General features: G+C 62.6%; 1 protein-coding gene across 6 annotated transcripts in view; it reads right to left on the reverse strand.

Moving 5' to 3' along the window:
• Window positions 1-3,406: 3,406 nt before the first annotated feature.
• Window positions 3,407-21,417, reverse strand: part of FOXP4 (forkhead box P4) — a 53,864-nt gene continuing 35,853 nt past the window's right edge. Inside the window, exons 4-17 of one of the 6 annotated variants that reach the window (XM_079780589.1) lie at window positions 17,486-17,608; window positions 16,913-16,999; window positions 15,283-15,430; window positions 14,929-15,124; window positions 14,598-14,702; window positions 13,784-13,871; window positions 12,673-12,756; window positions 12,354-12,561; window positions 12,197-12,273; window positions 11,329-11,430; window positions 7,768-7,889; window positions 6,269-6,335; window positions 5,557-5,726; window positions 3,407-5,234 (exon numbers count right to left, since the gene is read on the reverse strand). In XM_079780589.1, coding sequence (XP_079636715.1) covers window positions 5,087-5,234; window positions 5,557-5,726; window positions 6,269-6,335; window positions 7,768-7,889; window positions 11,329-11,430; window positions 12,197-12,273; window positions 12,354-12,561; window positions 12,673-12,756; window positions 13,784-13,871; window positions 14,598-14,702; window positions 14,929-15,124; window positions 15,283-15,430; window positions 16,913-16,999; window positions 17,486-17,608 — 1,725 coding nt within the window. In that variant the 3' untranslated portion in view covers window positions 3,407-5,086. Of the gene's footprint in view, window positions 5,235-5,556; window positions 5,727-6,268; window positions 6,336-7,767; window positions 7,890-11,328; window positions 11,431-12,196; window positions 12,274-12,353; window positions 12,562-12,672; window positions 12,757-13,783; window positions 13,872-14,597; window positions 14,703-14,928; window positions 15,143-15,282; window positions 15,431-16,912; window positions 17,000-17,485; window positions 17,609-21,417 lie in introns of all 6 variants that reach the window. The other 5 variants (XM_079780588.1, XM_079780592.1, XM_079780591.1 and 2 more) reach the window with 5 other exon arrangements.

Raw genomic sequence — 21,417 nt, forward strand, 5'->3', positions numbered from 1 at the left:
CGCGCCCAGGCCACCTCCGCGGTCCTGTGAATCCGGCCCATCTTCCAAAGGCTGCCGGCCAGCCCGCCACCCTCACCCCCACCCCACCCAGCCCCTCCGGCCTGGGACAGAGGGCCTTTCAGCCGTGGCTGCCACTAGGATCACCTTCTCAGGAGGGGCTGTTTTTCTAAACTTTTGATCCTGAGGTGGAGACAGACTGCAGGTGTGGAGGGGCCCGGGCCTGCGTGATGGGGTGCACTGTGGCTACGTGGTATGGGCCCCTGCCCTGGTGGACCTCTTGGCGTAAACATATCTGAGTAGCAGCCTGTGTGTGCCCGTGTGTCTGCCGGTGCTCAGGTGCATGCGTGTGTGAGTGCGTGTGCGTGCAGTCGCTGTGAGTTCCCCCTCACACAAGGGCCTCTTTGTCTTCCCTGCCCTAGCTCCCTTTGCCAACAGCAGGCCCTGTTTGATTATTTTTATAGGGTGTCTCAGCCTTTTTTCTCCAGTTCCCTGTCCCCCAGTGACTATCCTAAGCCCCAACTTACCTCCGTCTGCCTGGACAAGAAGGCAGCCGGGGACCTGAAGCCAGGGCCCGACTCCTGGCTCCGAGCCGCTCTGTGCCTCCGTTTCCCCATTGGGAGTCTCCAAAAAAGATGGGGGAAGGCCACAGCCGTGTCCCTAGGACGCTGAGGCTAAGCCACCGAGCCTCCCTCTTCCTTCCCACCGGACACCCATAGCTTCTCAACCTTAAGGCTTCATGTGTGAGCGCTTTGATCCGGCCTGCTTCCTCCTCTGTAAAATGGGGATAATAACAGGATCTAACGCAGAGTTGTGAGGATCAGGTGAACTGTGACGCTTCCAGACGAGTGTCTGGTCCATCATAAACGCTCGTTAAGTGTCATTACTACCATCGCAGATCCTCAGGGGACCCCGCCCTCCTCTCCCCCTCCCCTCCCCTTTCTGTGTAGGATGCTTCTCAGGTCACAAGGTGGAGAGGTCTGGGAAGCCCCGCGACAGGAGCCATTTCTGCCCTGGGATAGAGGCTGCTTTCTGGGACGTGGGGGTGAAAGGACATGGGGTCAAAGGACTGCTGTTCTCCAGGGAAGTTGAGCCCCTCCTCCCCCACCCCTACCCCCGTCCTCCCCTTGGGCAAGTTCGTCCAAAGGAGCAGCACTAGGTCGGCTTTGTCTAGAGCGCCCTCTGCTGGCCGTTGGCAGGCCTTGGGCAAGGGTGGGCACCAGTTAGGAGGGAAGAGCTTTCTGAAAGTGAGGGAAAGGGGACTTCTGCCCAATACAGAGCCCAGTGTGCTACCTTCTCACCCTCAGAATGTCGGCTTGGAGTACTCCCCCCCCCCTTTCCCCCCCACCAATCTGAGGACAGTTTGTCCCTAAGATAGCTTCCCTCTCCCCCTCAGGGCAGAAATGATAAGGGCAGGACAAGCTGCCAGCCACAGCCTGTGTGCGCCCTGGTGTGTCCCGGTGCAGACTATCCCAATAGCTGCGGATAACAGTAGGAAGGAGGGAGGCTAGACAACATGCAGAACTTCCGGACAGCAAGGCATGAGTGGAGAGCGGGGGAAGTTCTTCTTTAGAAGGTAGTATGGGGGCCGTGCCCCTCACAGAATCTGTCAGATCAGTAAGAAAACTGTCTGCAGGCCCCCACGCTCAGAATGTGGTCCACAGCAGGCTCCTGTTTCTTATATTGCAAGACCCTCTCTTCTGCCAAAGCCCAGCATAGACCTCCACCCATATCCAAATGCATTGACCGGGCATTCGGGAGGAATAAAAAATCAAAACAAAAACTCTAGTTGAAGCAGGAGAAACTGCAGTTAGACTGCTGGGAGAACTGTCCCAAGTGAGGCTGAGGGGAGCCTCATCCCTTAGTCTCAGTGGCCAGCCTGTGGAGCGACCTTTTTCCTCCGGGGTGGAGTATGGGAGCGGGGAGCCTGGATGCTCTGGGGCTTGCCAGGGGGCTGGTGGGTCCGGAGCGGAGCAGCAGTCGAAGTGACATCGGGGTAATTGCTGTATTACATTGTGGAGGATGACCTGTCCAGACTGCACGCAGCCAGCGGTATGTACAGGGCCGCAGCCTCCACGGAGGCAGAGCACTGTACAGCGGTGCTGCCTTAGTGTTTGGGGGGGGGGGGTGGAGATGTCCTCTCCAGGGAGGGCCAGGGGATTCACCCAGGCTCCAGCCAGTGTCCAGAGGGTCAGGGCTGGGTGGAGGCAGAGTGGAGGGGGTGAGGCAGAGAAGAGGGGAGTGACAGGGACTGGAGGAAGCGGAAGCTGGTGGGAAGGGCACAACAGGCCTGGGACAGAGGTCACAGACTCACACTCCAGGCCCTACCTCCCCTTTCCTGCCCCACTGCTCCCCCAAGTTTGACTTCTGGAAAGTTCCAGCAGTTTGGTGATCTGGGGGAAGGGCGAGTGATTCCAGTTCTGCTTTCTCAACACCCTCCCTCTGCCCTCCCCACCTCCCCACCCCGCCAGGCACAGCTGACCCCGGAGGAACACGGGTTTGAACTGGACTCATTCGTGTTTCAGCACCCAGGAGGCCCTCCTGTGCACGTGTGGACTCAGCCAAACCCGGGTGCAGAGGGCCGACTCCGCACTGTGTGCTGTTCTGTCACCTTACACACGGGACATGAGCATCCATGGACTTTCACACACGTGATGGTCCTGAACCAATACCTGTGGGCACCTGGGGATGACTGAGGTTTGGGGGTCAAGTTACACATGGATTTTCAATGGTGTGGGGGTCAGCGCCACGAACCCCCACATTTCCCAAGGGTCAGCTGCACACTCCTTCCTGGGCGCTGCTTAAGGAGAGAGGTGCGGGGACCCGACCTTGGGGTGTCAGTACTCACCTTTGGTTTCAGCAACTTGGACCCAGCTGCCCAGGGTCCCCTTTCCATGGTCAGAATAACCCCTTTTCTGACCCTGCGCCCACCAGCACTGACTCTGCACACACGGGCACGCATGCACCCAACAGCCCCACCCCGCAGCTCAGTGCCACCCCCACACGATGCAGGCAGCCTCCTGGAAGACATGGCTGAAGGGCCCAGGGCACGGGAGGATGGGTCCAGGGCGGTGCCCAGGGAAGGGTGCCGCAGCGGGACTCCCTGCTGAGAACACCTGGCAGGAACTCGGATTTCAAACCTGGGAAGCCACTGGGGCGAGCGTGACTTTGGGAGAGAAGGAAGGGGAGCATCTGGCTTGAAAGAAAACACTAGGGACGGCCGATGGTGCGTGGAGGGGGCAGGAGGGACAGGGGAAGGCCCTGCGGTAAGGTGGCTGGCTGGTGCCCGCGCCTGCGCCCACTCTAGGCCCCTGTTGCCGGCTGGTGCCCTCTGCCCCCCCTCCCCCCTGGAGCAGAGACACTTCCCACTTCCATGCCCCCCTCACCTGGCGACACACAAGGGCCCGGTGTATAGAGGACGTTTAATATTTCTGTGCTGGTCAAACGAAACACAGGTGGGGAGTACACGGGGCGGGGGCGGCGGGCCCCTGCCTCTCGGGAGGGGTGCTTGTGAAGGGGTGTATGTGGGGGTTTCTTGGGAAATAGTCCAAGGAGTCTTCTCAGCAAAGGGCCTGGCCTGGGTGCTGCGAGCGTCCAGCACGCCCAGTCCTGGGCCTCAGTCGGGGCCCCCATAGGGGGTCTGTGGAGAGTGTCGCTTTTTCCAGCTCCTTGGCTGGAATCCACTCCCAGCGTGACGGGGACTTGGTCCTAAAGAGGGGTCTGGAGAGCCCCAGGAAGCAGTCCAGGGGCGGACCAGGGCTGTGCCCGCTGCCCGAGGGGATGCGGGGCTGAGGGCGGCCCTCTCCTCCCGCCCTTTCCTTCTCCCAGGCTGGGCACGAGCAGAGGGGAGGGGAGCAGGGCCCCAGCCCCTCCCGGGCCCCAGGGTCCTCAGGGGGGTGGGCAAGGGGTGGAGGGAGAGGGTCTTGGCCACCAACAGACACTGTAAACTTTGGTTTAAAACAATAACTTAAGTGGAGGGAGGCTTCCAGCCTGGGGCCGGTGGGCGCAGAGGAGCAGGGGGTGGAGGAGGCGACAAAGGAAAAAGCCAACAAAAAGTTTTGGTTTTTGCTTCTGGCATAAGAAAGGTCTTTGGTCATCCGTTTAACTGGGGGGAGGGGAGGGGTGCGGAGGGCGGTGAGGGAGGGCTGCAGTGGGGCCCTGAGGCTGGGGCGGGGTGACCTGCTGGGTCACAGCAGCTGCCAAACTAACCCCACCAGTCAGTCCCGTGACCGGCGGGCGGCCCCCCCTCGGCCCCGACGCCGGCCTCCAGGATGGCTGGGCTCCCTTCCTGGGCCCCGCGTCCAGAAGCCCGCCTGGCACGGACTCTCCGGAGGCGGCACGGGCACGGGGCCTCTTCCTGTGCTCCCTGCGTGGCAGGCGGGCGGGCGGGCGGGCGGGCGGCCAGCAAACGGGCAGGCGGAGGCCCCGTCAGCCGGGGTCCCAGCTCAGGTCGGGAGGGGTACGGCCAGTGGCCCTGCTCCCAGGGCCCCGCAGGGCCCACCGCCCGTGCTGCCCCAGCTGGGGCTCTGGGTGGGTGCGCGAGGGGCCGGCTTCTCCTGGGGGCGGTTGGCAACTTCGGTTCCTCGGCCCGGGCCGGGGCGGGGTGGGCATGGGGTGGAGAATGCTTTCTTCACAGTATGGAGAAGGTGGGAGGGAGCACAGATGAGGGAAGTGGGGGCCTCTGGCTAGAAAAACACCGCCAGAGCCAGGTGCGAGGGGCCCTGGGTCTGGGGGTGGCTCGCCCCGCCTGCGGGTCTCCGGGTCTCCGTGGCGCTGCGGGCCCCGTCAGGAGAGCTGGTGGGGGGCGGGGAGGGCCCTGCTGCTGCTGCTGGTGGCGGGGAGGGTGTGAGGAGGGGCCTGGGCCCTCCGTGTCCTCTGCGGTCCCAGACCAGGGCTTCTGTTTCCCCTTGGGGGGGCGGGACGTCCCTGCCCTTTGCGTCTGTCAGTCAGGCCGCATTGGGAGTTGCTGGCCCAGCCCCCATCTGAGTCCTGGAAGTGCCTTGCGGTTTGGGGGGGCTGTGGAGTGGGGGTGAGAGGGGCCTGGGTTCCAGGAGGGGTCTCACCCCGTCCTGCCTGCCCCTCGAGGCCCTTAGGAGAGTTCCTCTCCAGGCAGCTCCTCCTCCAGGTCCCTGTCTTCGGCAGGCCCTGCGGCGCTGGGGTTGGGGGGCCCCAGCGGGGGTCCGGGCCTTCTGTCCTCCTCGGCCTCCGCAGGCTCCTCTTTCACCTGCACCTGGTGGCTGTGGCAGAGGGGCCGTGTGGGCACGTGGTGGCCTCCCCTCCTCCCCCTGAACACGCACCCGGAATTTCAGGGCACAGCGGGCTGTCCACAGCTCTTCCCCACCCTTGAGCCACTGGGGGTGGATGTCAAGGAAAGGGAGGGAAGAGAGTAAGGGGGAGAGGGAGGGGGGAGAGAGGATGCAGGGGAAGGGGGGAAGGGCAGGAGGAGAGAGGAGGGAAAGGAGAGGCCCAGTGGGGAGAAGACCTGATCCCACCTGCAGGGAGAAGGCTCCCTCCCTGACATCCACGGGCACTGGGGTGGGGTCCAGGCTGAGTGCTCACCTGTACTGGGGTGGGGAGAGGCGAGGTGGGGTGCTGCTGCCATTGCTGGGGAGCGGCTCCCCGGGGGCACCCACGTCGTCATGGCTGAGGGGCAGGAGGCTGCTGGCGGAGCCGGGGTTCAGCATGCCAGGGCTGTTGAGGAGGGGGAAGCTGCTCTCGGCCAGGGCAGCCTGCAGGGCACAGGGCGGCCCGGTCAGTGGTTCTGTCACTTCCTCACCCCTACGGAGCCTCCTCAGCCTCCGTGTCAGAGCTGGCCCCGCTGGCAGATCTACCCTGGCAGCACCCCGGCCCTCCCCCCCAACCTCCCGAATGCCACATACCGCCCACGGCTGAGCCCTGACCCTGCCCTCCTCCCTCCCAGCTTCCCTGTGGCCTGGGCCTGGCTTGGCCCCTTTCAGGGAGACAGAGGACCTCCTGATTGACAAGCTACGGAGGGAGACCCTGGCGACGCCCCCAACCCCCCTGCTCTCCCAGGCCCAGTCCTAAAAGCAGAGCCCCGCCCCCATGCAGCTGAGGGGGGTAGGCAGAGGGTCTGGGTTTTAGCCACTCAGGTGGTCTTCCCCCCTCTCTTCCTCCTCCCCTCCTCCTACAGAGGCCCCTGCAGGGAGGGTGGAGGGAGGGCTCCCTCCAGGCCAGTGTGTGTGGGAGGGAAACCGAGGGGGCAGGAGGGTACAGGGGAGCAGCAGGTGGGCTCTGGGAAGGGCCGGGTCACCTGGTAGCTGGCATTAAGTGCTCCGTAACTGAGGCCGGAGATCATGTTCTTCACCAGGGTGGGGCTCCTGTGGAGGGAGAAGCATGTTTGGTTCCTTCATTCGCCGGCTCCGCCCTCACACCGTGACCCTGACGGAGGTCTGTTCACTATCCTGCAGCGCGGTCTACGGAGCCCGCCCGTGTGCGCCCCATCAACGTCGTCGTCCTCACGCTGACCTGGCCCGGCAGGTGCCCGCAGCCCCCGCCCCGGGGCGGGTGAGCGGGAACAGGGACCCCTCCCAGTGCCCGTCTTCACACCGTGCCGCCCCAGCCCTTTTCCTCTCTGGTCTAGATGTTCCCGTGTCCGGCAAGATCCAAGCTGTAGCCTCGACGGGCCTGTATTTGTGAAATCCACACCCTCCTGCCACCCCGAGTCTCGGCACATCTCGTCCGGCATGTGCTCAGCCAGGCGCCACACGCTCCAAACCAAAGGCGCTCTGCCCAGCACGGAGCTCGGGTTGGTGCGGGAAAGCAACGCCTCGGCGCGGGGCCTCTTCCACGAGGACCACCCCGTTTACAGAGCGCATCCGAGAGGTTAGGGACATGGCCCAGGGTCACAGCCGTGAGAAGTCATTCGAACCCAGGTCTCCTGACTCCGAGTGGGAACTGAGACACGAAGATACCAAGCGTGGCTGGCACGTGGGGCACTCCGGAGGGTCTGGCTTCCCTTCCCTGTTCCAGGTCCCGACCCTGCCCCAGCCCCCACCACTCCTGCGGGGGGGGGGGGGGGAGGAGAGGCTCTTGTCCCGGGAGAAGGATTCTTTGAGGGGAACAGGACCCCGCAGAGACCCATCTAACTGCCTCAGACTTCTCCCCCTCCCCACCCTGGTCGTGGGGCCAAGAGGCACAGGCAGAAGGGGCCCCTGTGGGGGTGATTGGGTGGGGAGAAGGCCTCGGTGCTGGAAGGGAAGCCCAAAGAGGAGTGTGGACCCCCACCTCCCAGGTGCCTGTTTCACTGAAAACGCTGTGCAGTGGAGAAGATCAGAGACGGGCGGTCAGAGACTCGGCTCTGCCATGGATCTGCTGTGTGACCTCCCCCCAGCCCCTGGCCCTCTCTGGGCCCCCTTTCCTGTTAGATGAAGAGGAGGGGCCTGGGGACCTCTGTTGGCTCCTCCTGTCATAAGATGGGGGAGAGTGGCTCTGGGGACGCAGCCGCTGCACCAATGGCCACATTGACTGGCATCTGCCCATGTCCCAGCTCTGGCCATGCCTCCTGGGCGTCTCTGTCTCCTTCTAGTGCCAGGTGCCCCTCGGGTCCCTCTCTCCGTCAGAAGTAAGGGTAGAGTAAGACAAAAGTCCTCTTTCTACTCATCAGTCATTTCCAGATTCCGGTCTCCCCTGAGCTCCTGCACCCCTTTTCTCCCCCTCACTCCCTAGGTGGGAAGGATCTGGTGCCCTGGGGAGGCAAGGGGGGTGATCACACCCTGGTGGGTGCCCCCTGCACAGGCCCGGCCCACATACCCCGTCATCTTTGGCGGTCTCCGCTTCTGGTATTCCCGCTCGTCCACGGTCCACACGGCGCCCTTGACGTTCTCCACACGCACGAAGCACTTGTGCAGGCTGAGGTTGTGCCGCACGGCGTTCTGGGGGTGCAGCGACAAGGGGCAGGTGCTCAGGCGGCCTGCCGGGCCCCGCCTCTGCTCCGGCGAGCACACATAGGCAAGTCCTTGTCCCACCTGCCCTGGCCCAGGGACCAGCAGGGGAGGGGCCGGCGAGAGGAGACCTGGCCACAGGGGAGGGAAGGCCCCTCTCCTCCGAGCCAGGGGCTCCCAGTGTCTTCCCTGCCCACAGCCCCTTTCATTATCCGCCGCCCTTCTTCCCGCCAAGTTCTGGAAAACTCTGTCTACCGACTGCAGGCGAGGTAGTCAGTAACACTTTGTTCTCCCATCATCCGGAACCCGACGCGTGGCTATTACTGGGGGCTCTGACTGCCCAGAGGATGTGCTCTGGCCTCGGCTCCTCAGAGAGCCTGGACACCTCTCCTCAGGTGCCCGCAGAATTCCCGTTACGCTGTTACAAGTTTTGGGAACAACCCGGGAACTGTCGCTGCAGCGGCTCCCCGCCTCTGGGCAGGTGGGAGCCAAGGCGTGGGGCTGTACGCACGAGGCACACCGCACAGGCCTAGTCCACGCTCGCTGACACAAACAGGGAGAAAGGCGAGTGTGGGCTTAGCTGCCGGGAGGCAGGAGGAGGAGAGAAAAGAGGAAGAGTCACCTTGTCACTCCCACCTCCTCCTGCAGGAATAACTTCTGGAATTGAGGTCATCTGGTTTGTAGGGCATTTGGGTGAAGGTGGGGGTGCTTGGCCCAATTCCCTGTCTCCTCCCCCCCCCCCGGCCTGGGAGCCTGGGCTAGGGCCCTCATCCTCCCCCTCCCCGACCCACATCCCTCAGTCCTGTCCCTGCACTCTTCCGTCTCAGCTTCACACCCCACCCCCCCCCCAGCCGTCCCAGCCCGTTACCTGTCCTCCCCCCTGTCCCCATCCTGTCTCCTCTTTACATTTCTAAACGGGGAAGAGCACAGGCAGGCCGGGCAGCCGTGCCCCTGGAGAGCCCCGCTCCCTCTCTCCCTTCCAACTCTTGCCACTTGCAACTGGCCCGATTTCATTACCAATTTTAATTTGCCTCTAATTAAATCCTGTGTATTTTTCCGACTCGCTTGCTAATCCACGAGGGAGGCGGGCGGCTGGAGTGGAATCTCTTGGAGCGATAATTACAAAGGGCCTAATCACGCCGGGGCTCCTGCCTTGGAATAAATTTGCCCGCATTACGGGGCTCCGATCCTCCGCTTTGCAAATGAGAATGACCCCAATTTCCGAGGATGGCCTCACCGGGGCTTTTTTCCCTCATTTCGAAGCCTGATTCGTGATGAGAGACTAATTCGTTACGCTGAAACATTAACGGCAATTTAAGGGGTCTGGCGGGGGCTGCGTAAACAAAAGGACCAGTCCACAACACGGGCCCTGGAAGGGGACGGACACGGGGGGAGGGCTGGAGGGGACCCTCAGCTCGGCAGATGGCAGCTCTGTCCCCGATGGACGGCAGCTGGCCTGGCCAACGCCGGCTCCCGACCCTCCTGCCCTGGTCTGAAGTGGACGGCATCTCAGGAGGGGGCCGGCGGGGGGAAGGAGGAAGGAGGAAAGGAGGCTGAAATAGTTGAGAAGAGGAGGGACCTCCAGGGGAGAGAAATGGGTGGACGGTGGAGGTGGGAGGGAAAGAGCTGGGTGTAGACAGGGTGCGTTTCCCAAGTAACACGAATGAAGCGGAAGGTCGAAGTGGACCTCACGCTGAGATGAAGTCCGCTGCGCCACGAGGAGGGCACCGGTAGTGCCCAGGCGGCAGGAGCAGCCGCAGAGCCCGGCTAACTGGGAGGGTCACCCAGCCAGCCAGCTCTCTACTGGGACCTGGGCTGGGTGAGGGGAGAAGGCGATGAAGACCCTGGCGAGAGACACGCCACTGAGGCGGCCAAGGCCGGGTAACGGGTGGAAGGTGGCATGAAAGGCCAAGGGAGCTGGGGCGTGGGGGAAGGTGGCTGCACGACAATCATCAAGTGGTTTAAGGAAGTCACCTAAACCAGTTCCTCCCGAGCTCCAGAAAGGAGCGTAAAAACTGCAGTGAGGAGGTTCAGTTAAGAGAGAACAGGAAAAGGAGGGGCGGGGTGAGTGGCAGTCTGTCCCCAAGGAAGAGACTGTCCCATGGAAGCGAGGCCCTACATGCGTCACCCCTAAAGGCATGAGGTCAATACTCAGTATTAAAGTAAGCACTAGTGATGATTGTAATGAACCGTATAGGACTCTATCACGGACAAAACCCAATATCCAACCGGCCTGGAGGCTGGAGACTGCCCTGGGAGGGCCCCAGGAAGGCCCTGCTGGCCGAGAGAGAGGGCAGGACTGTGGTTGGCAGGAAATGACATCACTCGCAGCCAATCACAGCCTCATAGCGTCTCACCCAGGCTTTGGGAACTGGGCATGGGGACACGGAAGATCAGTATCTCCTGTGGCACTTAGCACACTCCCAGAGCAGAGAAGGCTGGGCCCAGTGCAGACCCCACCCAGTCCTGGGCACTGGGCGGGAGGGGGCTCAGTGGCACTTGTTGAAACCCGGTGGGATAGGGGGAGGTAACCTGTTTAACTGCATTTTCTGCTCTGGCCAGCAGGGGGACCCAAGAGCCAGGGATCCAAGTAAGGTTATGAGAGGGACTCCTCAGGTGTCTCAACTTCCCCATAGGACCCAACACTTCCCTCTCCTTCCCCCCACCCCTCCCACCTCTCTGCTACAAAGACCCGAATCTTCTCACCCATCAGACACACACACACACACACACACACACACACACACACACACACACACACACGGGCTCACAGACACACAGACCACCTTGGCTATAGAGAAACAAATAGCTTAGCAGCTCAGCACACATCCCAGTGTCCTATTTTCCTAGGGTCCCTCCCTTGCCTGCCTCTGGTCCCTCAGGAAAACTCTTATGAGGTGAAGGTGTTGAAATGACTAATTGGATGGAGACAATTATCTCCCTGCAGCTGATGGCAGAGCTGGGGAGAGTGTGTGACTGCCTGTGTTTGTGCCCCAGTGTATATAGTCCACGGGTCTCACTCCACCCACGTGTCCGGGCCAGGCTGGCACCCCTCTCACCCCCACTCCATCCTGAGCTTCAGAGCATGTGCCTTTAGCCAAGGTATCCGGACCCTTAGGGTCTCCCGTGAATGTAACCCAGGCCTCCCTACGAGGCTCAGGCACTACCGACTCCTGGGGGCCCCACAGCATGGGCCATGGGGAAGCACTCTAAAGAGGAGGGTTTCTCCCCAGAAAGAAGGCGGCACAAGGCTAGAAGGGAGGCGTCATTAGGAGGCAGTTAAAGAGCATCCATGGCCCTGAAGGGGCGGGTGGAGGGGCACATGGCCCCGCGGAGCCCCCCTCCGAGGGGACTGACAGGCAGCCTTAGTCCCAAAGGGTGTGATGTCCAGGGTGACTGGGGCCCCGGGCCAGTGAGGGGCATGGCTCACCTTCCAGGTGGCAGTGTTTCTTCGGAAATAGGCGAACATCCTGGTGAACCAGTTATAGATCTCGTTCAGGGTCAGCTGCCTGTCGGGGGTCTCCAGGATGGCCTGTGGCAAGGAAGGAGCAAAGGGACCCTCAGTCTGGGCCGCTAAGGGTCCCCGGCTTGTGTTCTCCGCCCCCAGGATCTCTCTCTCTGTCTGGCCGCTGACTCACCGAGAGGGGAGACTCGCTGCGAAGCCTGCGGGTGGGACGGTGATGCTCCTGGGGCCTGAGCAGGGCTGGCTGGTTACAGCCCGGCCACAAAGGGGCACAAGCCTCAAGAGCTATGTGTGCCCTGGTCCGAGGGGCACGTGGGTTTCTCTGCAGGGAAATGGCTGCTAGGCACCCCCCTGCTGGCGGGGGAACGAGAGCAGTATTCTCGGGAGAGACATCTAGGGGTGGGGGCTGTTTGGGATTTATCCGAATTTGGGCAAAGGGCACTCTCTGAGATGGCGTGTGTGTGTGTGTGTGTGTGTGTGTGTGTGTGAGAGAGAGAGAGAGAGAGAGAGAGAGAAGACAGGAAGCCGACTAAGAGTGACCATAGTCTATGAGGAAACAGTCTCATGGAGTGTGTGTACATGGAAATGAGAGAATGAACACCGTGAGCATCAGCAGCAAAAAAAAACCACATGTGTGTGCTCCCAGAGAGACGGTCACGTGACCAGCAGATATGTGAGACCTGCAGCTGAGAAGGGAAACGTGGGCGAGCAGGAGGGGAAAGCCCCGAGGGAGAGTTACGTCCCTGGCCCAGGATCCTCCTGGAGGCTGGGACCCGAGGCCCGGGTGCTGCCTGTGAGCCATTCCCCACCCCCTCTGGCCACCTTCCCTGCTCACCTGGCGGATGAGGGAGGCGTAGGTGAAGGGGGGCCGGACGTCTGCGTTCTTGTAGAACTCATGATTCTGGGCCAGCTCTGGGGGAGACAGGCAGAGGATGAGGTAGCCATTTGGGGGGGCCCAGCTTGGAGGAGAATGCTACTCCCACAGCCCTTACCTGAGGAGATGGGGGAGCAGAACTTGTCGCTGCTCCTCCGGCGGGCGGGGCCCCCGCTGTGCAGGGAGGCAGAACCCAGGCCTGGAGGCCTCAGGGGGGTGACAGGGGCAGCAGCTGAGGTGGGGGGGTGCACGAGGCCATCTGGGAACGAGTCTGCTGCAGAAACGGTCACCTTGGAGAATGAGGAGGAGCCGGACACTGGGTTCAGCTGTGAGCAATGGGGCAGGTGCTGAGACCGGCTTGGAGGGTGGGGGTCCGGAGGGCCAGGGGGGGAGGGCTGGAGGGCTCCAGGGGGGCGCGGGAAGGGGGGGCCACTCACTGGCTGACTGAAGGGCTTGGGCTCGGAGGGCCGCATGTGCAGGTGGGCCATCATGGCCTGCAGCCGCTCGCTCTCCTTGGCAAGCTGTGGAGGGTGCAGAGGCCGGGGGTGAGCAGCCAGGCCCTTTTCCGCCTCCATATTCCACCGGACTTCCCAGGAAGCCCCTATTCCCACCTCCACTCGCCTCCCAGCCTCCGCACCCCAGCTCCCTCTGGCCCCTGCCTCTCTGGCCCCTCACACCCTCGAGGCCAGGACAGGGACCGCCTGCTCGCTCCACGAAGCCCTCCTCGCGTCTCCTCCAGAGCGCGTGTCCCGGGCTCCGGCTCACCACCAGGCAGGGGCCGCCTGCCTAACAGCACACGCCTTTTCTCCCCAGCAAGGGCAGAGGCTGTGGCTGAACAACACCCAAGTCCTGCGTGCGGCACTTGTGTGTGAGAGGGTCCTCGTGCACTGAATGGAGGCACAGGGGTGGATGAATGATTCATTCACCCCCATTCATAAGTTCAATAGATCTTTCGCAACCGCATCTCACGGCAGGGCCCTCTGCTCTGGGCCCGAGGGAGACGGTAACTATTGATCGGCTGCCTGACGGCCGGGCCGGAGGAGCATCCCCTACTACGGAGCTTAGGCTCGGGAGCCAGGCTGCCTGCCGCGCTGCCGATCCCGGCTGTGCCGCCTGCTGCTGCGTGACCAGGGGCAAGCTGCTTCCCCTCTCTGCGCCTGCTCCCTGTACAGTGGGGGAAAGCAATGGTCCCCACCACACAAGGTTGTTTAGGGGACTCCCTGAGTTACACAGGCAACACACTTAGGACCGCACAACGTACGTGCGCAGTGTGCTAGCCAGGAATGTGATTTCCGTTTTTACTAGCATGAGTCTCTTTTCTGGACCTCCCAGCAGAGAGGTCCCCGCCTGACCCTGGTTTACCCCTCAGAATCCAGCTGCCCTCACCTCAGAACCATGGTAACTAGGACCTAGAAAACAAAAGATGCTGACTTGGACCACGTGACCCTTCCCTAAGACTCCCCACACCCCTTGTGGAAAGCCAGTGCTGGGGGGGGGGGGGGCGGGGCAGGAGCCCCGCGTCCGCGTCCCTCGCGGCCTCGGCCACACCTGGATCTCCAGCTGCTGCACCACCTGCATCTGCACCCGGCACTGGGCCGTGCTCCGGTCGTCCAGGGCGTGCTCCGTGTTGAGGTGTCTTCAGGGGGAGGAGGGGGGCGGAGAAGAGAGCGTTGGCCCTGGGCTTCCGGCTATCACCACCCTCCCATCCCATCCCATCCTCTAAGCCCGCCCACAGCCTGGAAAGCAGACAGACCCAGAGATACAAAGAAGGGAAAGGGGTGGGGGGAAACGGGGCAGAGGAGGAAGCCGCCTTCTCATCACCCTCCTTTGATGTCTTTGCTAAAATCCCAGCTACAGAGAGATCTAATTGCAAATGAACTAATTAAGTAAACCTCTGACGAAGCGTGAAAACAATTTGTTTGACCCTGATGCTGCAAGGGTCTGGGAGACAGTGGAGTTAATCAGTCAGTGACAGAGCCTGGCACGGCTGTGGCAGCTGGCCGCCTGCTGCCAGCCGCCTGTCTGCCTCCTGCCCTGCCTGTCCACCGGCCAGGCCTGTCACTGGGCCATCACTCTTGGGGGCTGAAGCTGGGGGAGGTAGTGGGGGGAGTCCTCTCCTTCTCCCCCCGCCCCCCTGCTGGGCTGTGCAGCCTGGGACAAGGTGGGGAGGCTGGGGAATTCAGGCTGGGCGGGCAGGCAGGCAGGAGAGAAGGAAAGATACGTGATGAGGGCAGAGGAACTAGGTCCCCCGGGGGGAGCACACAGGACAGCTGGTGGCTGAAGGCTGGGGGCAGGGACCCTGTGGAAAGGCTCCTTGGGAGGGGGAGGGCTGGGGGAAGGAGAGCAGGGTGACAACACCTACTTGATAAACTGGCCCAGGTCTTCACACAGGGTCTCACAGCCAGGCCACTTGCACTCTCCGTGTCCATACAGAGGGTGGGAACCAGGGGTCTCCTCATGGGAGGAGCTAGGGGTGGGGACAAAGGTGGCAGTCAGGGACCCTGAAGACCCCAGCAGCCCAGCCCCAGCTCCCCTGCTGGTGGCGTGTCTATCCTTAACACAGATTCCCCAGAAACCTAGATACACTCCCAGGTCCCTGAGCGCCCCCTCCCTCCCGGCCCCCACAACGTATGCCATCCCCGGGGGCCCGGGTGTGTCCCAGTCTGCAGCACCCCTCCCTAACGTCCCAATACCTGTCTCTCCGAGGTGTGAGCACAGTGGGCTGTCCATTGGGCAAGGTGTGGTGGGAGAGCGGGGGTGAGACTTTGGGGGGGGCGGCAAACGAGGTAGCGGTGGTGGCCGTGCCAGTGAGGTCCAGCCCCTCCTGCTTGACACTGTCCTCAGCGGGCTGCCCGGGGGCACCCTCACCCTTCCACAGCTGCGGCAGGTCTGTGGGGCACACGGCTGCTGTGGGGGAGAGTGGGGAGGGGGCAGGGCCTCAGGGACACAGGAGCCTTCCCATCTCACCCCCAGGGGAGCAGGTGACGCCAGCCCTCGGGTGCACTGAGGGCTGTGGGCACGGCTGGGGGAGGGGGGTGGCCACTCACCTTGTGGAAGGGTCTGGAGGGGCCCCGAGGCTTGGCTGGGCTGCAGGCTGACCAGCCCCTGTCTCTGCAGGTTGAGCAGGTGCTGCTGCTGCAGCTGTTGCATTTGCAGGAGCTGCTGCTGGAAGGCCAGCTGCTTGTTCCCCAGCGCCTGGTGGGGGGCCCGAGGGGGTGTGCAGAGAGGGGTGCCATCAGCCTCTGGCGCACCGTCTGGCCCCCACCCTGCGGTCACCCCCTCCCAGGGCCTCTCAGCCCCTGGGGCTGTGGGTGCAGTGTCCGAGGCCGCGGCGTCTCTGCTCCCGGCCCAGCTTCCATAGGGCTGCATGCCTGCTCGCAGTAAACACACGCATGCACGCACGCACGCACGCAGGCGCGCAAACACAGCCAGACTCAGACGCGCAGCACGACGCCTCCCTGCTCCCGCCTCCCTCCTCTTGCTGCTTAGCGCCTGCTCTAGCTCCCGCACCGCAGCTGTGCGCGCCTGGGGGGGGGGGGGCGGGGGGCGCTCTCATCACAATGATCGATGAGCCTGTCAGACTCCAGGGGCCACTCCTGCCTGGCAGGCACCCTTCCCACATGCCCGGGGTGCCCCCCTTCTGATCACGAGGAGGGGCCTTCTCCCCTCCACCTCCTCTCTTGCTTCTTAGATACAGGGAATCACAGAGTCTGACGGGACTTGGAAAGATCGGCATCAGCTGGTCAGTAGGACCCAGGCTCAGGGACCAGTCATATCCCTGCTGCTGGGGGCGCACGCAAGTGCTCTCTCACTCTCTTCCCCCTCAGATTCAGTTTTCACACAGGCACTGACAAGCCAGGCTGCCAGCAAGTGTTCCAAGCCCATCCTGGGTGCTTGGGAGGCAGGGACCTCTCCGCTTGCCTGCCCGCCTGCCCTGGGGTGGGGGCTGGCGGGGCAATAAACCAGCCTGGAGATAATGCAGAGGATGCAGCAATGACAAGACTCCTGAGGGGGAACCGAAGCCTGGGGGAATGACTGGAGTCAGCAGGGCAGCCTTCCAGGAAGAGGCAGCTCAGAACCTGATTGGGGTGTGGCCAGCAAGAGGGAGGCACATGTCTGGGACAGGGAGGACAGGGCAGCAGGGCCCGGTATGGAGGCTCAGAAGGCACTGGGGCCCAGACGGGGCAGGGGTGTAGGGTGGAGAGCTCTAAGGAGAGAGCAGAGCCAGATATTACAAGGAACAGAGGTTGGGGTGGGGTTTGGGGGCAGGGGCAAGTGGTTTGTTGAGCAACTAAAATATTCTCAGGACCAGAGAGGAGGACTCAGGTGCTGGGTCAAGAAGAGACAAGTGGGCAGGAAGAGGGCATGACAGCCAGGCAACTGGTCATGCGTGTGGACCATGTGACACTCTTACACGGGTCTACATGCATGTGCAGAGATGACCCAGGGCTCTGACTTCCTGCTCTGATTAACCAACAACACAAGGCAAGGAGAGGACCGAGTGGGGATGAGGGGCGATGGAGAAATGTGAGCCCCCTTCCTTGTCTCCCCCAGGCTTTTCCAGACTTTTCCACTGAGCCCACCAGACACTTCTCTCGGACCACCTGGGGACTCCCGGCCTCCGGCCAGGAGAGGCGGGGCTGCAGGTGATGGGCAGGCCCTGCCCGAGCCCCTTACCTCTTTGGGTTGCTGCTTCCCAGCCTGCTGTTGGGTGAGGAGCTGCAGGTGAAGCTGCTCTTGCTGCTTCTTGTAATATTCCTGCAGCTGGGGGTGGGGGGGCAGAGTGCGTTAGCCGGGGCAGCGGGCTGCTGACCCCAGAGCAACCCCAGCCCGGTGGTGACCCGGCTCCTGCAGGCAGGAGTGGGGAGCCTGTGTGGGGCCGTGGGACACGGGGCCTGGCAGGGAGACTTCTGCTGAGAGAGGCTCCGTGAGTGGAGAAGGGAGAGGGGGAGCTTCATCCCGCACCGCCCAGCCCGCCCTGCCTCTGGGTGGGTCCCCTGAAGAGGTCAGGGTGCTAGGAGCCAGGATGTGCCAGCAGCTGGCCCTTCCCAGGGGTTCTGGGGGCAGGTGGGCCAAGGCGCTGCTCGCTGAGAGGCCTGACCTCTGACCTCCCCCCACTGCCCCGGAGGAATGCTGATCAGTCCGGCCCGAGCAGTCTCTCTGGTTTCTGCCTCTCTGTGATGTTGGTAGTAAACAGACCTGGGGGGAGGCATGGCTTCCACTTCTCAGCTGCCCGGGGGCTACACTCACCTGCTGGAGCATGAGCGCCTGCTGCTGCTGGAGCAAGGCCTGCAGCTGTGGGGGCGACAGGATCTGCTGCATCTGTTGGGGGGTGAGCATCTGCGGCGACATCATGGCCACCGACACGGGCACCTGCGGGATTCGGCCCCGTCAGCCTGCTCACCTCCACCCCATCCAGGGAGGGCAGGCACCCAAGGCCCACCCACAGCCCGGCAGAGTGGCTCCAGGGGGAGATGGCCTGGGTTCAGACTCTGCCTCTGCCACCTACTAGCTGGGCATCTTCGGACAAGGGACTGGCTCCATTTCCTCATTTGTGCGACGGAGGCGGCAGCAGTGCCGGCCCCTTAAGGTTGTCGCCGGCCTAACGCGTTAACACTCAGAGGAAAGCCTGGCGCCCAGACGTGCTGACCAAGGCTGCCGGTTAAGTGCGCTCACTCCGGCGCAGGAAGGTGCCACCCGTGACATGGTGGGTAGAACCCACGTGCGGAAGGCCCAGCTCGCCACGCCCGACTCTGCTCTCTCTCCTGGGACGCTATGAGGTGGGCCTGGCCAGGAGGGCAGCTGCAGCCATGGGGAGGATTCAAAAGGTGGCCCGCGTGGCAGGAGCCCTGGGCTCGGGCTCTGGCACATACGCATCACATCCTCCAGCACACATGTGCAGAGGGCACACACAGAGGCCCAGAGGGTGCCGAGGGTGCCACCCTTGGTGTGTAGGAGCAGTTTTGTCTTCAGCGGGTGGAAGAACCCCAGGCAGCGGTCAGGAGGCAGCCTCCTCCTCCCAGTTCTGCACTGAACTTGCTGTGTGACCCCCAGCAAGCCACCGGCCCTCTCTGGCGTGTCAGTTTCCTCAAATGTCAAACAGGGACTGGATTCTAACAGGTGGCTCCCTCCCACCGGAACGTGTCGGATTCTCAGAGTGGAGCAGCTTCCTGTCCCCGGCCTGGGTTAGGATCTAGCCACAGAGGAAGGTGCAGGGAAAAGCAGTAACGACATTCTCTTCCCAGCCCTACCTGCCCTGCGCCCCCCAGGCTGGCGGAGTCACAGCCACAGAGGCCCAAGGTGTAGCAGCGCCTTCAAGCCTTTCAGCAGGACAGGTGCCCGCCGGGCGACCTGCCACCCCCTCCCTCTGAAAGTGCAAAGACTTCTCTATCTCCCACCCCCAGGCCCTAGCAGAGGGCCCAGCACACAGCAGGTCCTCCCTAGGGGTCTGCTCCCTGAGCTGAAATACCTTTCCTGGCAGACTGGGGCCCCTCTGCCAGCCCTGTAGCGGGAGGGGAGGGGTACAGGGTGGCCCCGTCAGGGAGAGTCCTTCAGGGATCTGTCTTGGCCCCTGTCACCTCCCCCTAGTCCCATGGGGGGGGGGGGCCGTCAGGGGAGGAGGAGTCGGCTCCTTTTGGGATCCCTGGGGCAGGGGTAGGACTCAGCCTACGCCACCTATTAGGGAATCCCCCAGCAGGGGAGCAACCAGGGGGTGCAGAGCATCAGGGGACACGGGAAGTCCCACTGCCCCCAGCTCGAGTGGCTGAGCCCGGCCCCGGGCTTTCCCCCTTCCCCCAGCCATCTCTGCAGACATCCCCAGAGAGGCACCACCTGGCTCTTTGGCCAGGGCCATCCTGTGGGAAGGAAGGCTCCATGGGGCCTCTACAAAGGAGCCTTAAGGGGCAGGACGGGATGCAAGCCCAGGTCCGTGCACTCCATGGCTCCCGGGCCCTCCACATCCACACTGCCTGCCCCGCCCCGGAGCAGGGCTTGATCGGCACTGCAGAGACGGCGTGGAAACCGGCGTGGAAACCGAGCGTCCAGGAGCTGAAGGCGGACGGGGCTGAGATCCCCGAGGCCTGCCTCCCTCTTCACACTGTATCACAGGAGACGCCACCGCCAGGCTGCGGGGGTGTCCTGGTCCTCACTCTCGGAGGGGCCTGGGGAGGGGCGGACGGTGGCCCAGGCCCACCCCCTGCAGAGCCAGGCCCCGTGTAACCCCGCGGCAGCCGGCTGCTCACCTGGCCTGTCTTCCCTCCTCCCCTGGGACACGGCGGTATTGGGCTCAGAGCCCGAGAGCTGTGCGTCAGGTGACCTCGGCAGGTTCTTGTCTGACACTGACTGCTCTTTGAAATCGCCAAGCCTCGCCGCCTGCTCCGTCCTCTCCCTGGGATTGGGAACACCTGCCTGCCCGGCCTCACAGGACTGCACAGGAGGCTGTGGTTGACTGTGGATTAGGGGCCAGGCACTTGGCTAAGCCCTTAATGAGTGTGATCTCCCTGAATCTTCACAGCAACCCTGCCTGGGAGGAGGGTGTCACTGTCATTACCATTTTACAGATGAGAAAGCTGGGGCCTGGGGAAGTTAAACCACCCGCCCTGCCGCCAGGGACAAGGGCAGAAGGGGTGGGTAAAAGGGGTTTGTATGTCATTAAACTCTATACAACTGCAAAAACAACTACTTAAAGAAAACATTCTGAATTGTCCTTTCCCCTCCTTTCTGGTCTCCTTTCCCTCTCCCTCCTCCACTATTGCACCTTAGGCACTCAAGGGGCCCCAGAGGGCACTGGGTGGCCGGGGTCACTTAGGACCAAAGCAGTGAGCCTCCCATTCTCATCGCGGCGAGAGCTGCACCGCAGCAGGGGAGACTGAGAGCAGACACCCGGACCTCTCCGGGCACCAGGAGTGAGTCACGGCGAGCAGCACACAAGAAGGGATGTGGCCTTTCCCTCCTCGGGGCTTTCCTACACGGAGGCAGGGGAGGGGAAGAGAGACCTTGGAAGGCCTCCCCAGCCCCTGCCGTCCTGCCACGTGGCTGAGCTGCAGCTGGAGAGGTGGCTGCAGAGATAGATCAGGATGGATTACCTTCTGCGTACTTGTCTCTAAGGTGACCCGAGAGGGCCAAGAAAGGTCAGCAAGGCGGCTGCCACATACGGGCCTCCTGAACTGGCTGACCCATCCACCTCCCGTCACGCCCCTTGGGGCTCTGAGCACTGAGTTGGAGCTCCCCTGGGTCCCCACGGACCACTCACCAGGCGAGGATGTGTCAGATGGCCACTGTGGGCTAGTCAGCTCAGCAAAGCCGTGAGTCACAGGCTGGAGAGTGGCCAGGGTGGCTGCATGCTCACTAAAGCCTGGCAGTGGGACTCCGGGCTGGGCTGACTGCGGACAGCTGCCTCCAGCCCCGCCCCCAGGGCCCTGCTCCCGCCATGATTAGTGTGCTGGGCTGGACGCAGGATGGAGACACAGGGATGTGCCTTTGGGGGCTGGGGGTTGGGATGGATGCAGTTTGGTACCAATCAAGGACCCAAACTCAACCTTTGAAGTATGGGCTCTGGGGTCCCTGGGTGATTTCGGAGACTAGGCCAGAGCTTAGTCTAGGCCAGTGGTCGGCAAACTCATTAGTCAACAGAGCCAAATATCAACAGTACAAGGATTGAAATTTCTTTTGAGAGCCACATTTTTTAAACGTTAACTTCTTCTAACGCCACTTCTTCAAAATAGACTCGCCCAGGCCGTGGTATTTTGTGGAAGAGCCACACTCAAGGGGCCAAAGAGCCACATGTGGCTCGCGAGCCGCAGTTTGCCGACCACGGGTCTAGGTTAAATTCCCCTGCGTATGACCAGAAGGAAGCCCTCAGACTAGCTCTGGGCTGAATTGCAACAAAAAAGATCAGGGTGGGGCAGGGGAACTTCTAGAAATGGCAGGAGGGCGAGCCTTAGGGGGGCTGGTGAGCCAAGGCTGGCAGAGCTAGGGGACCTGGCCTTGGCCGCCCGTCTGCCCAAACTCCCAGCTACCTGTGCTGCCCCCCGAGACTGACCTCTCCCTGCCTGGCGCCCAGGCCTGGGCACACGCTGGAGCTGGAGAACTAAGATGGTTTTGGAAACTTGTCTGAAGCTGGCCTGGGAGAGGGCTGGTGGACGTGGCTGGGAAGGGAGGTGCACAGGAGCCCCACCGTGAGT

Source organism: Cnephaeus nilssonii, assembly GCF_951640355.1.
Source record: "Cnephaeus nilssonii genome assembly, chromosome: 9".
Taxonomy (NCBI): Eukaryota; Metazoa; Chordata; class Mammalia; order Chiroptera; family Vespertilionidae; genus Cnephaeus; species Cnephaeus nilssonii.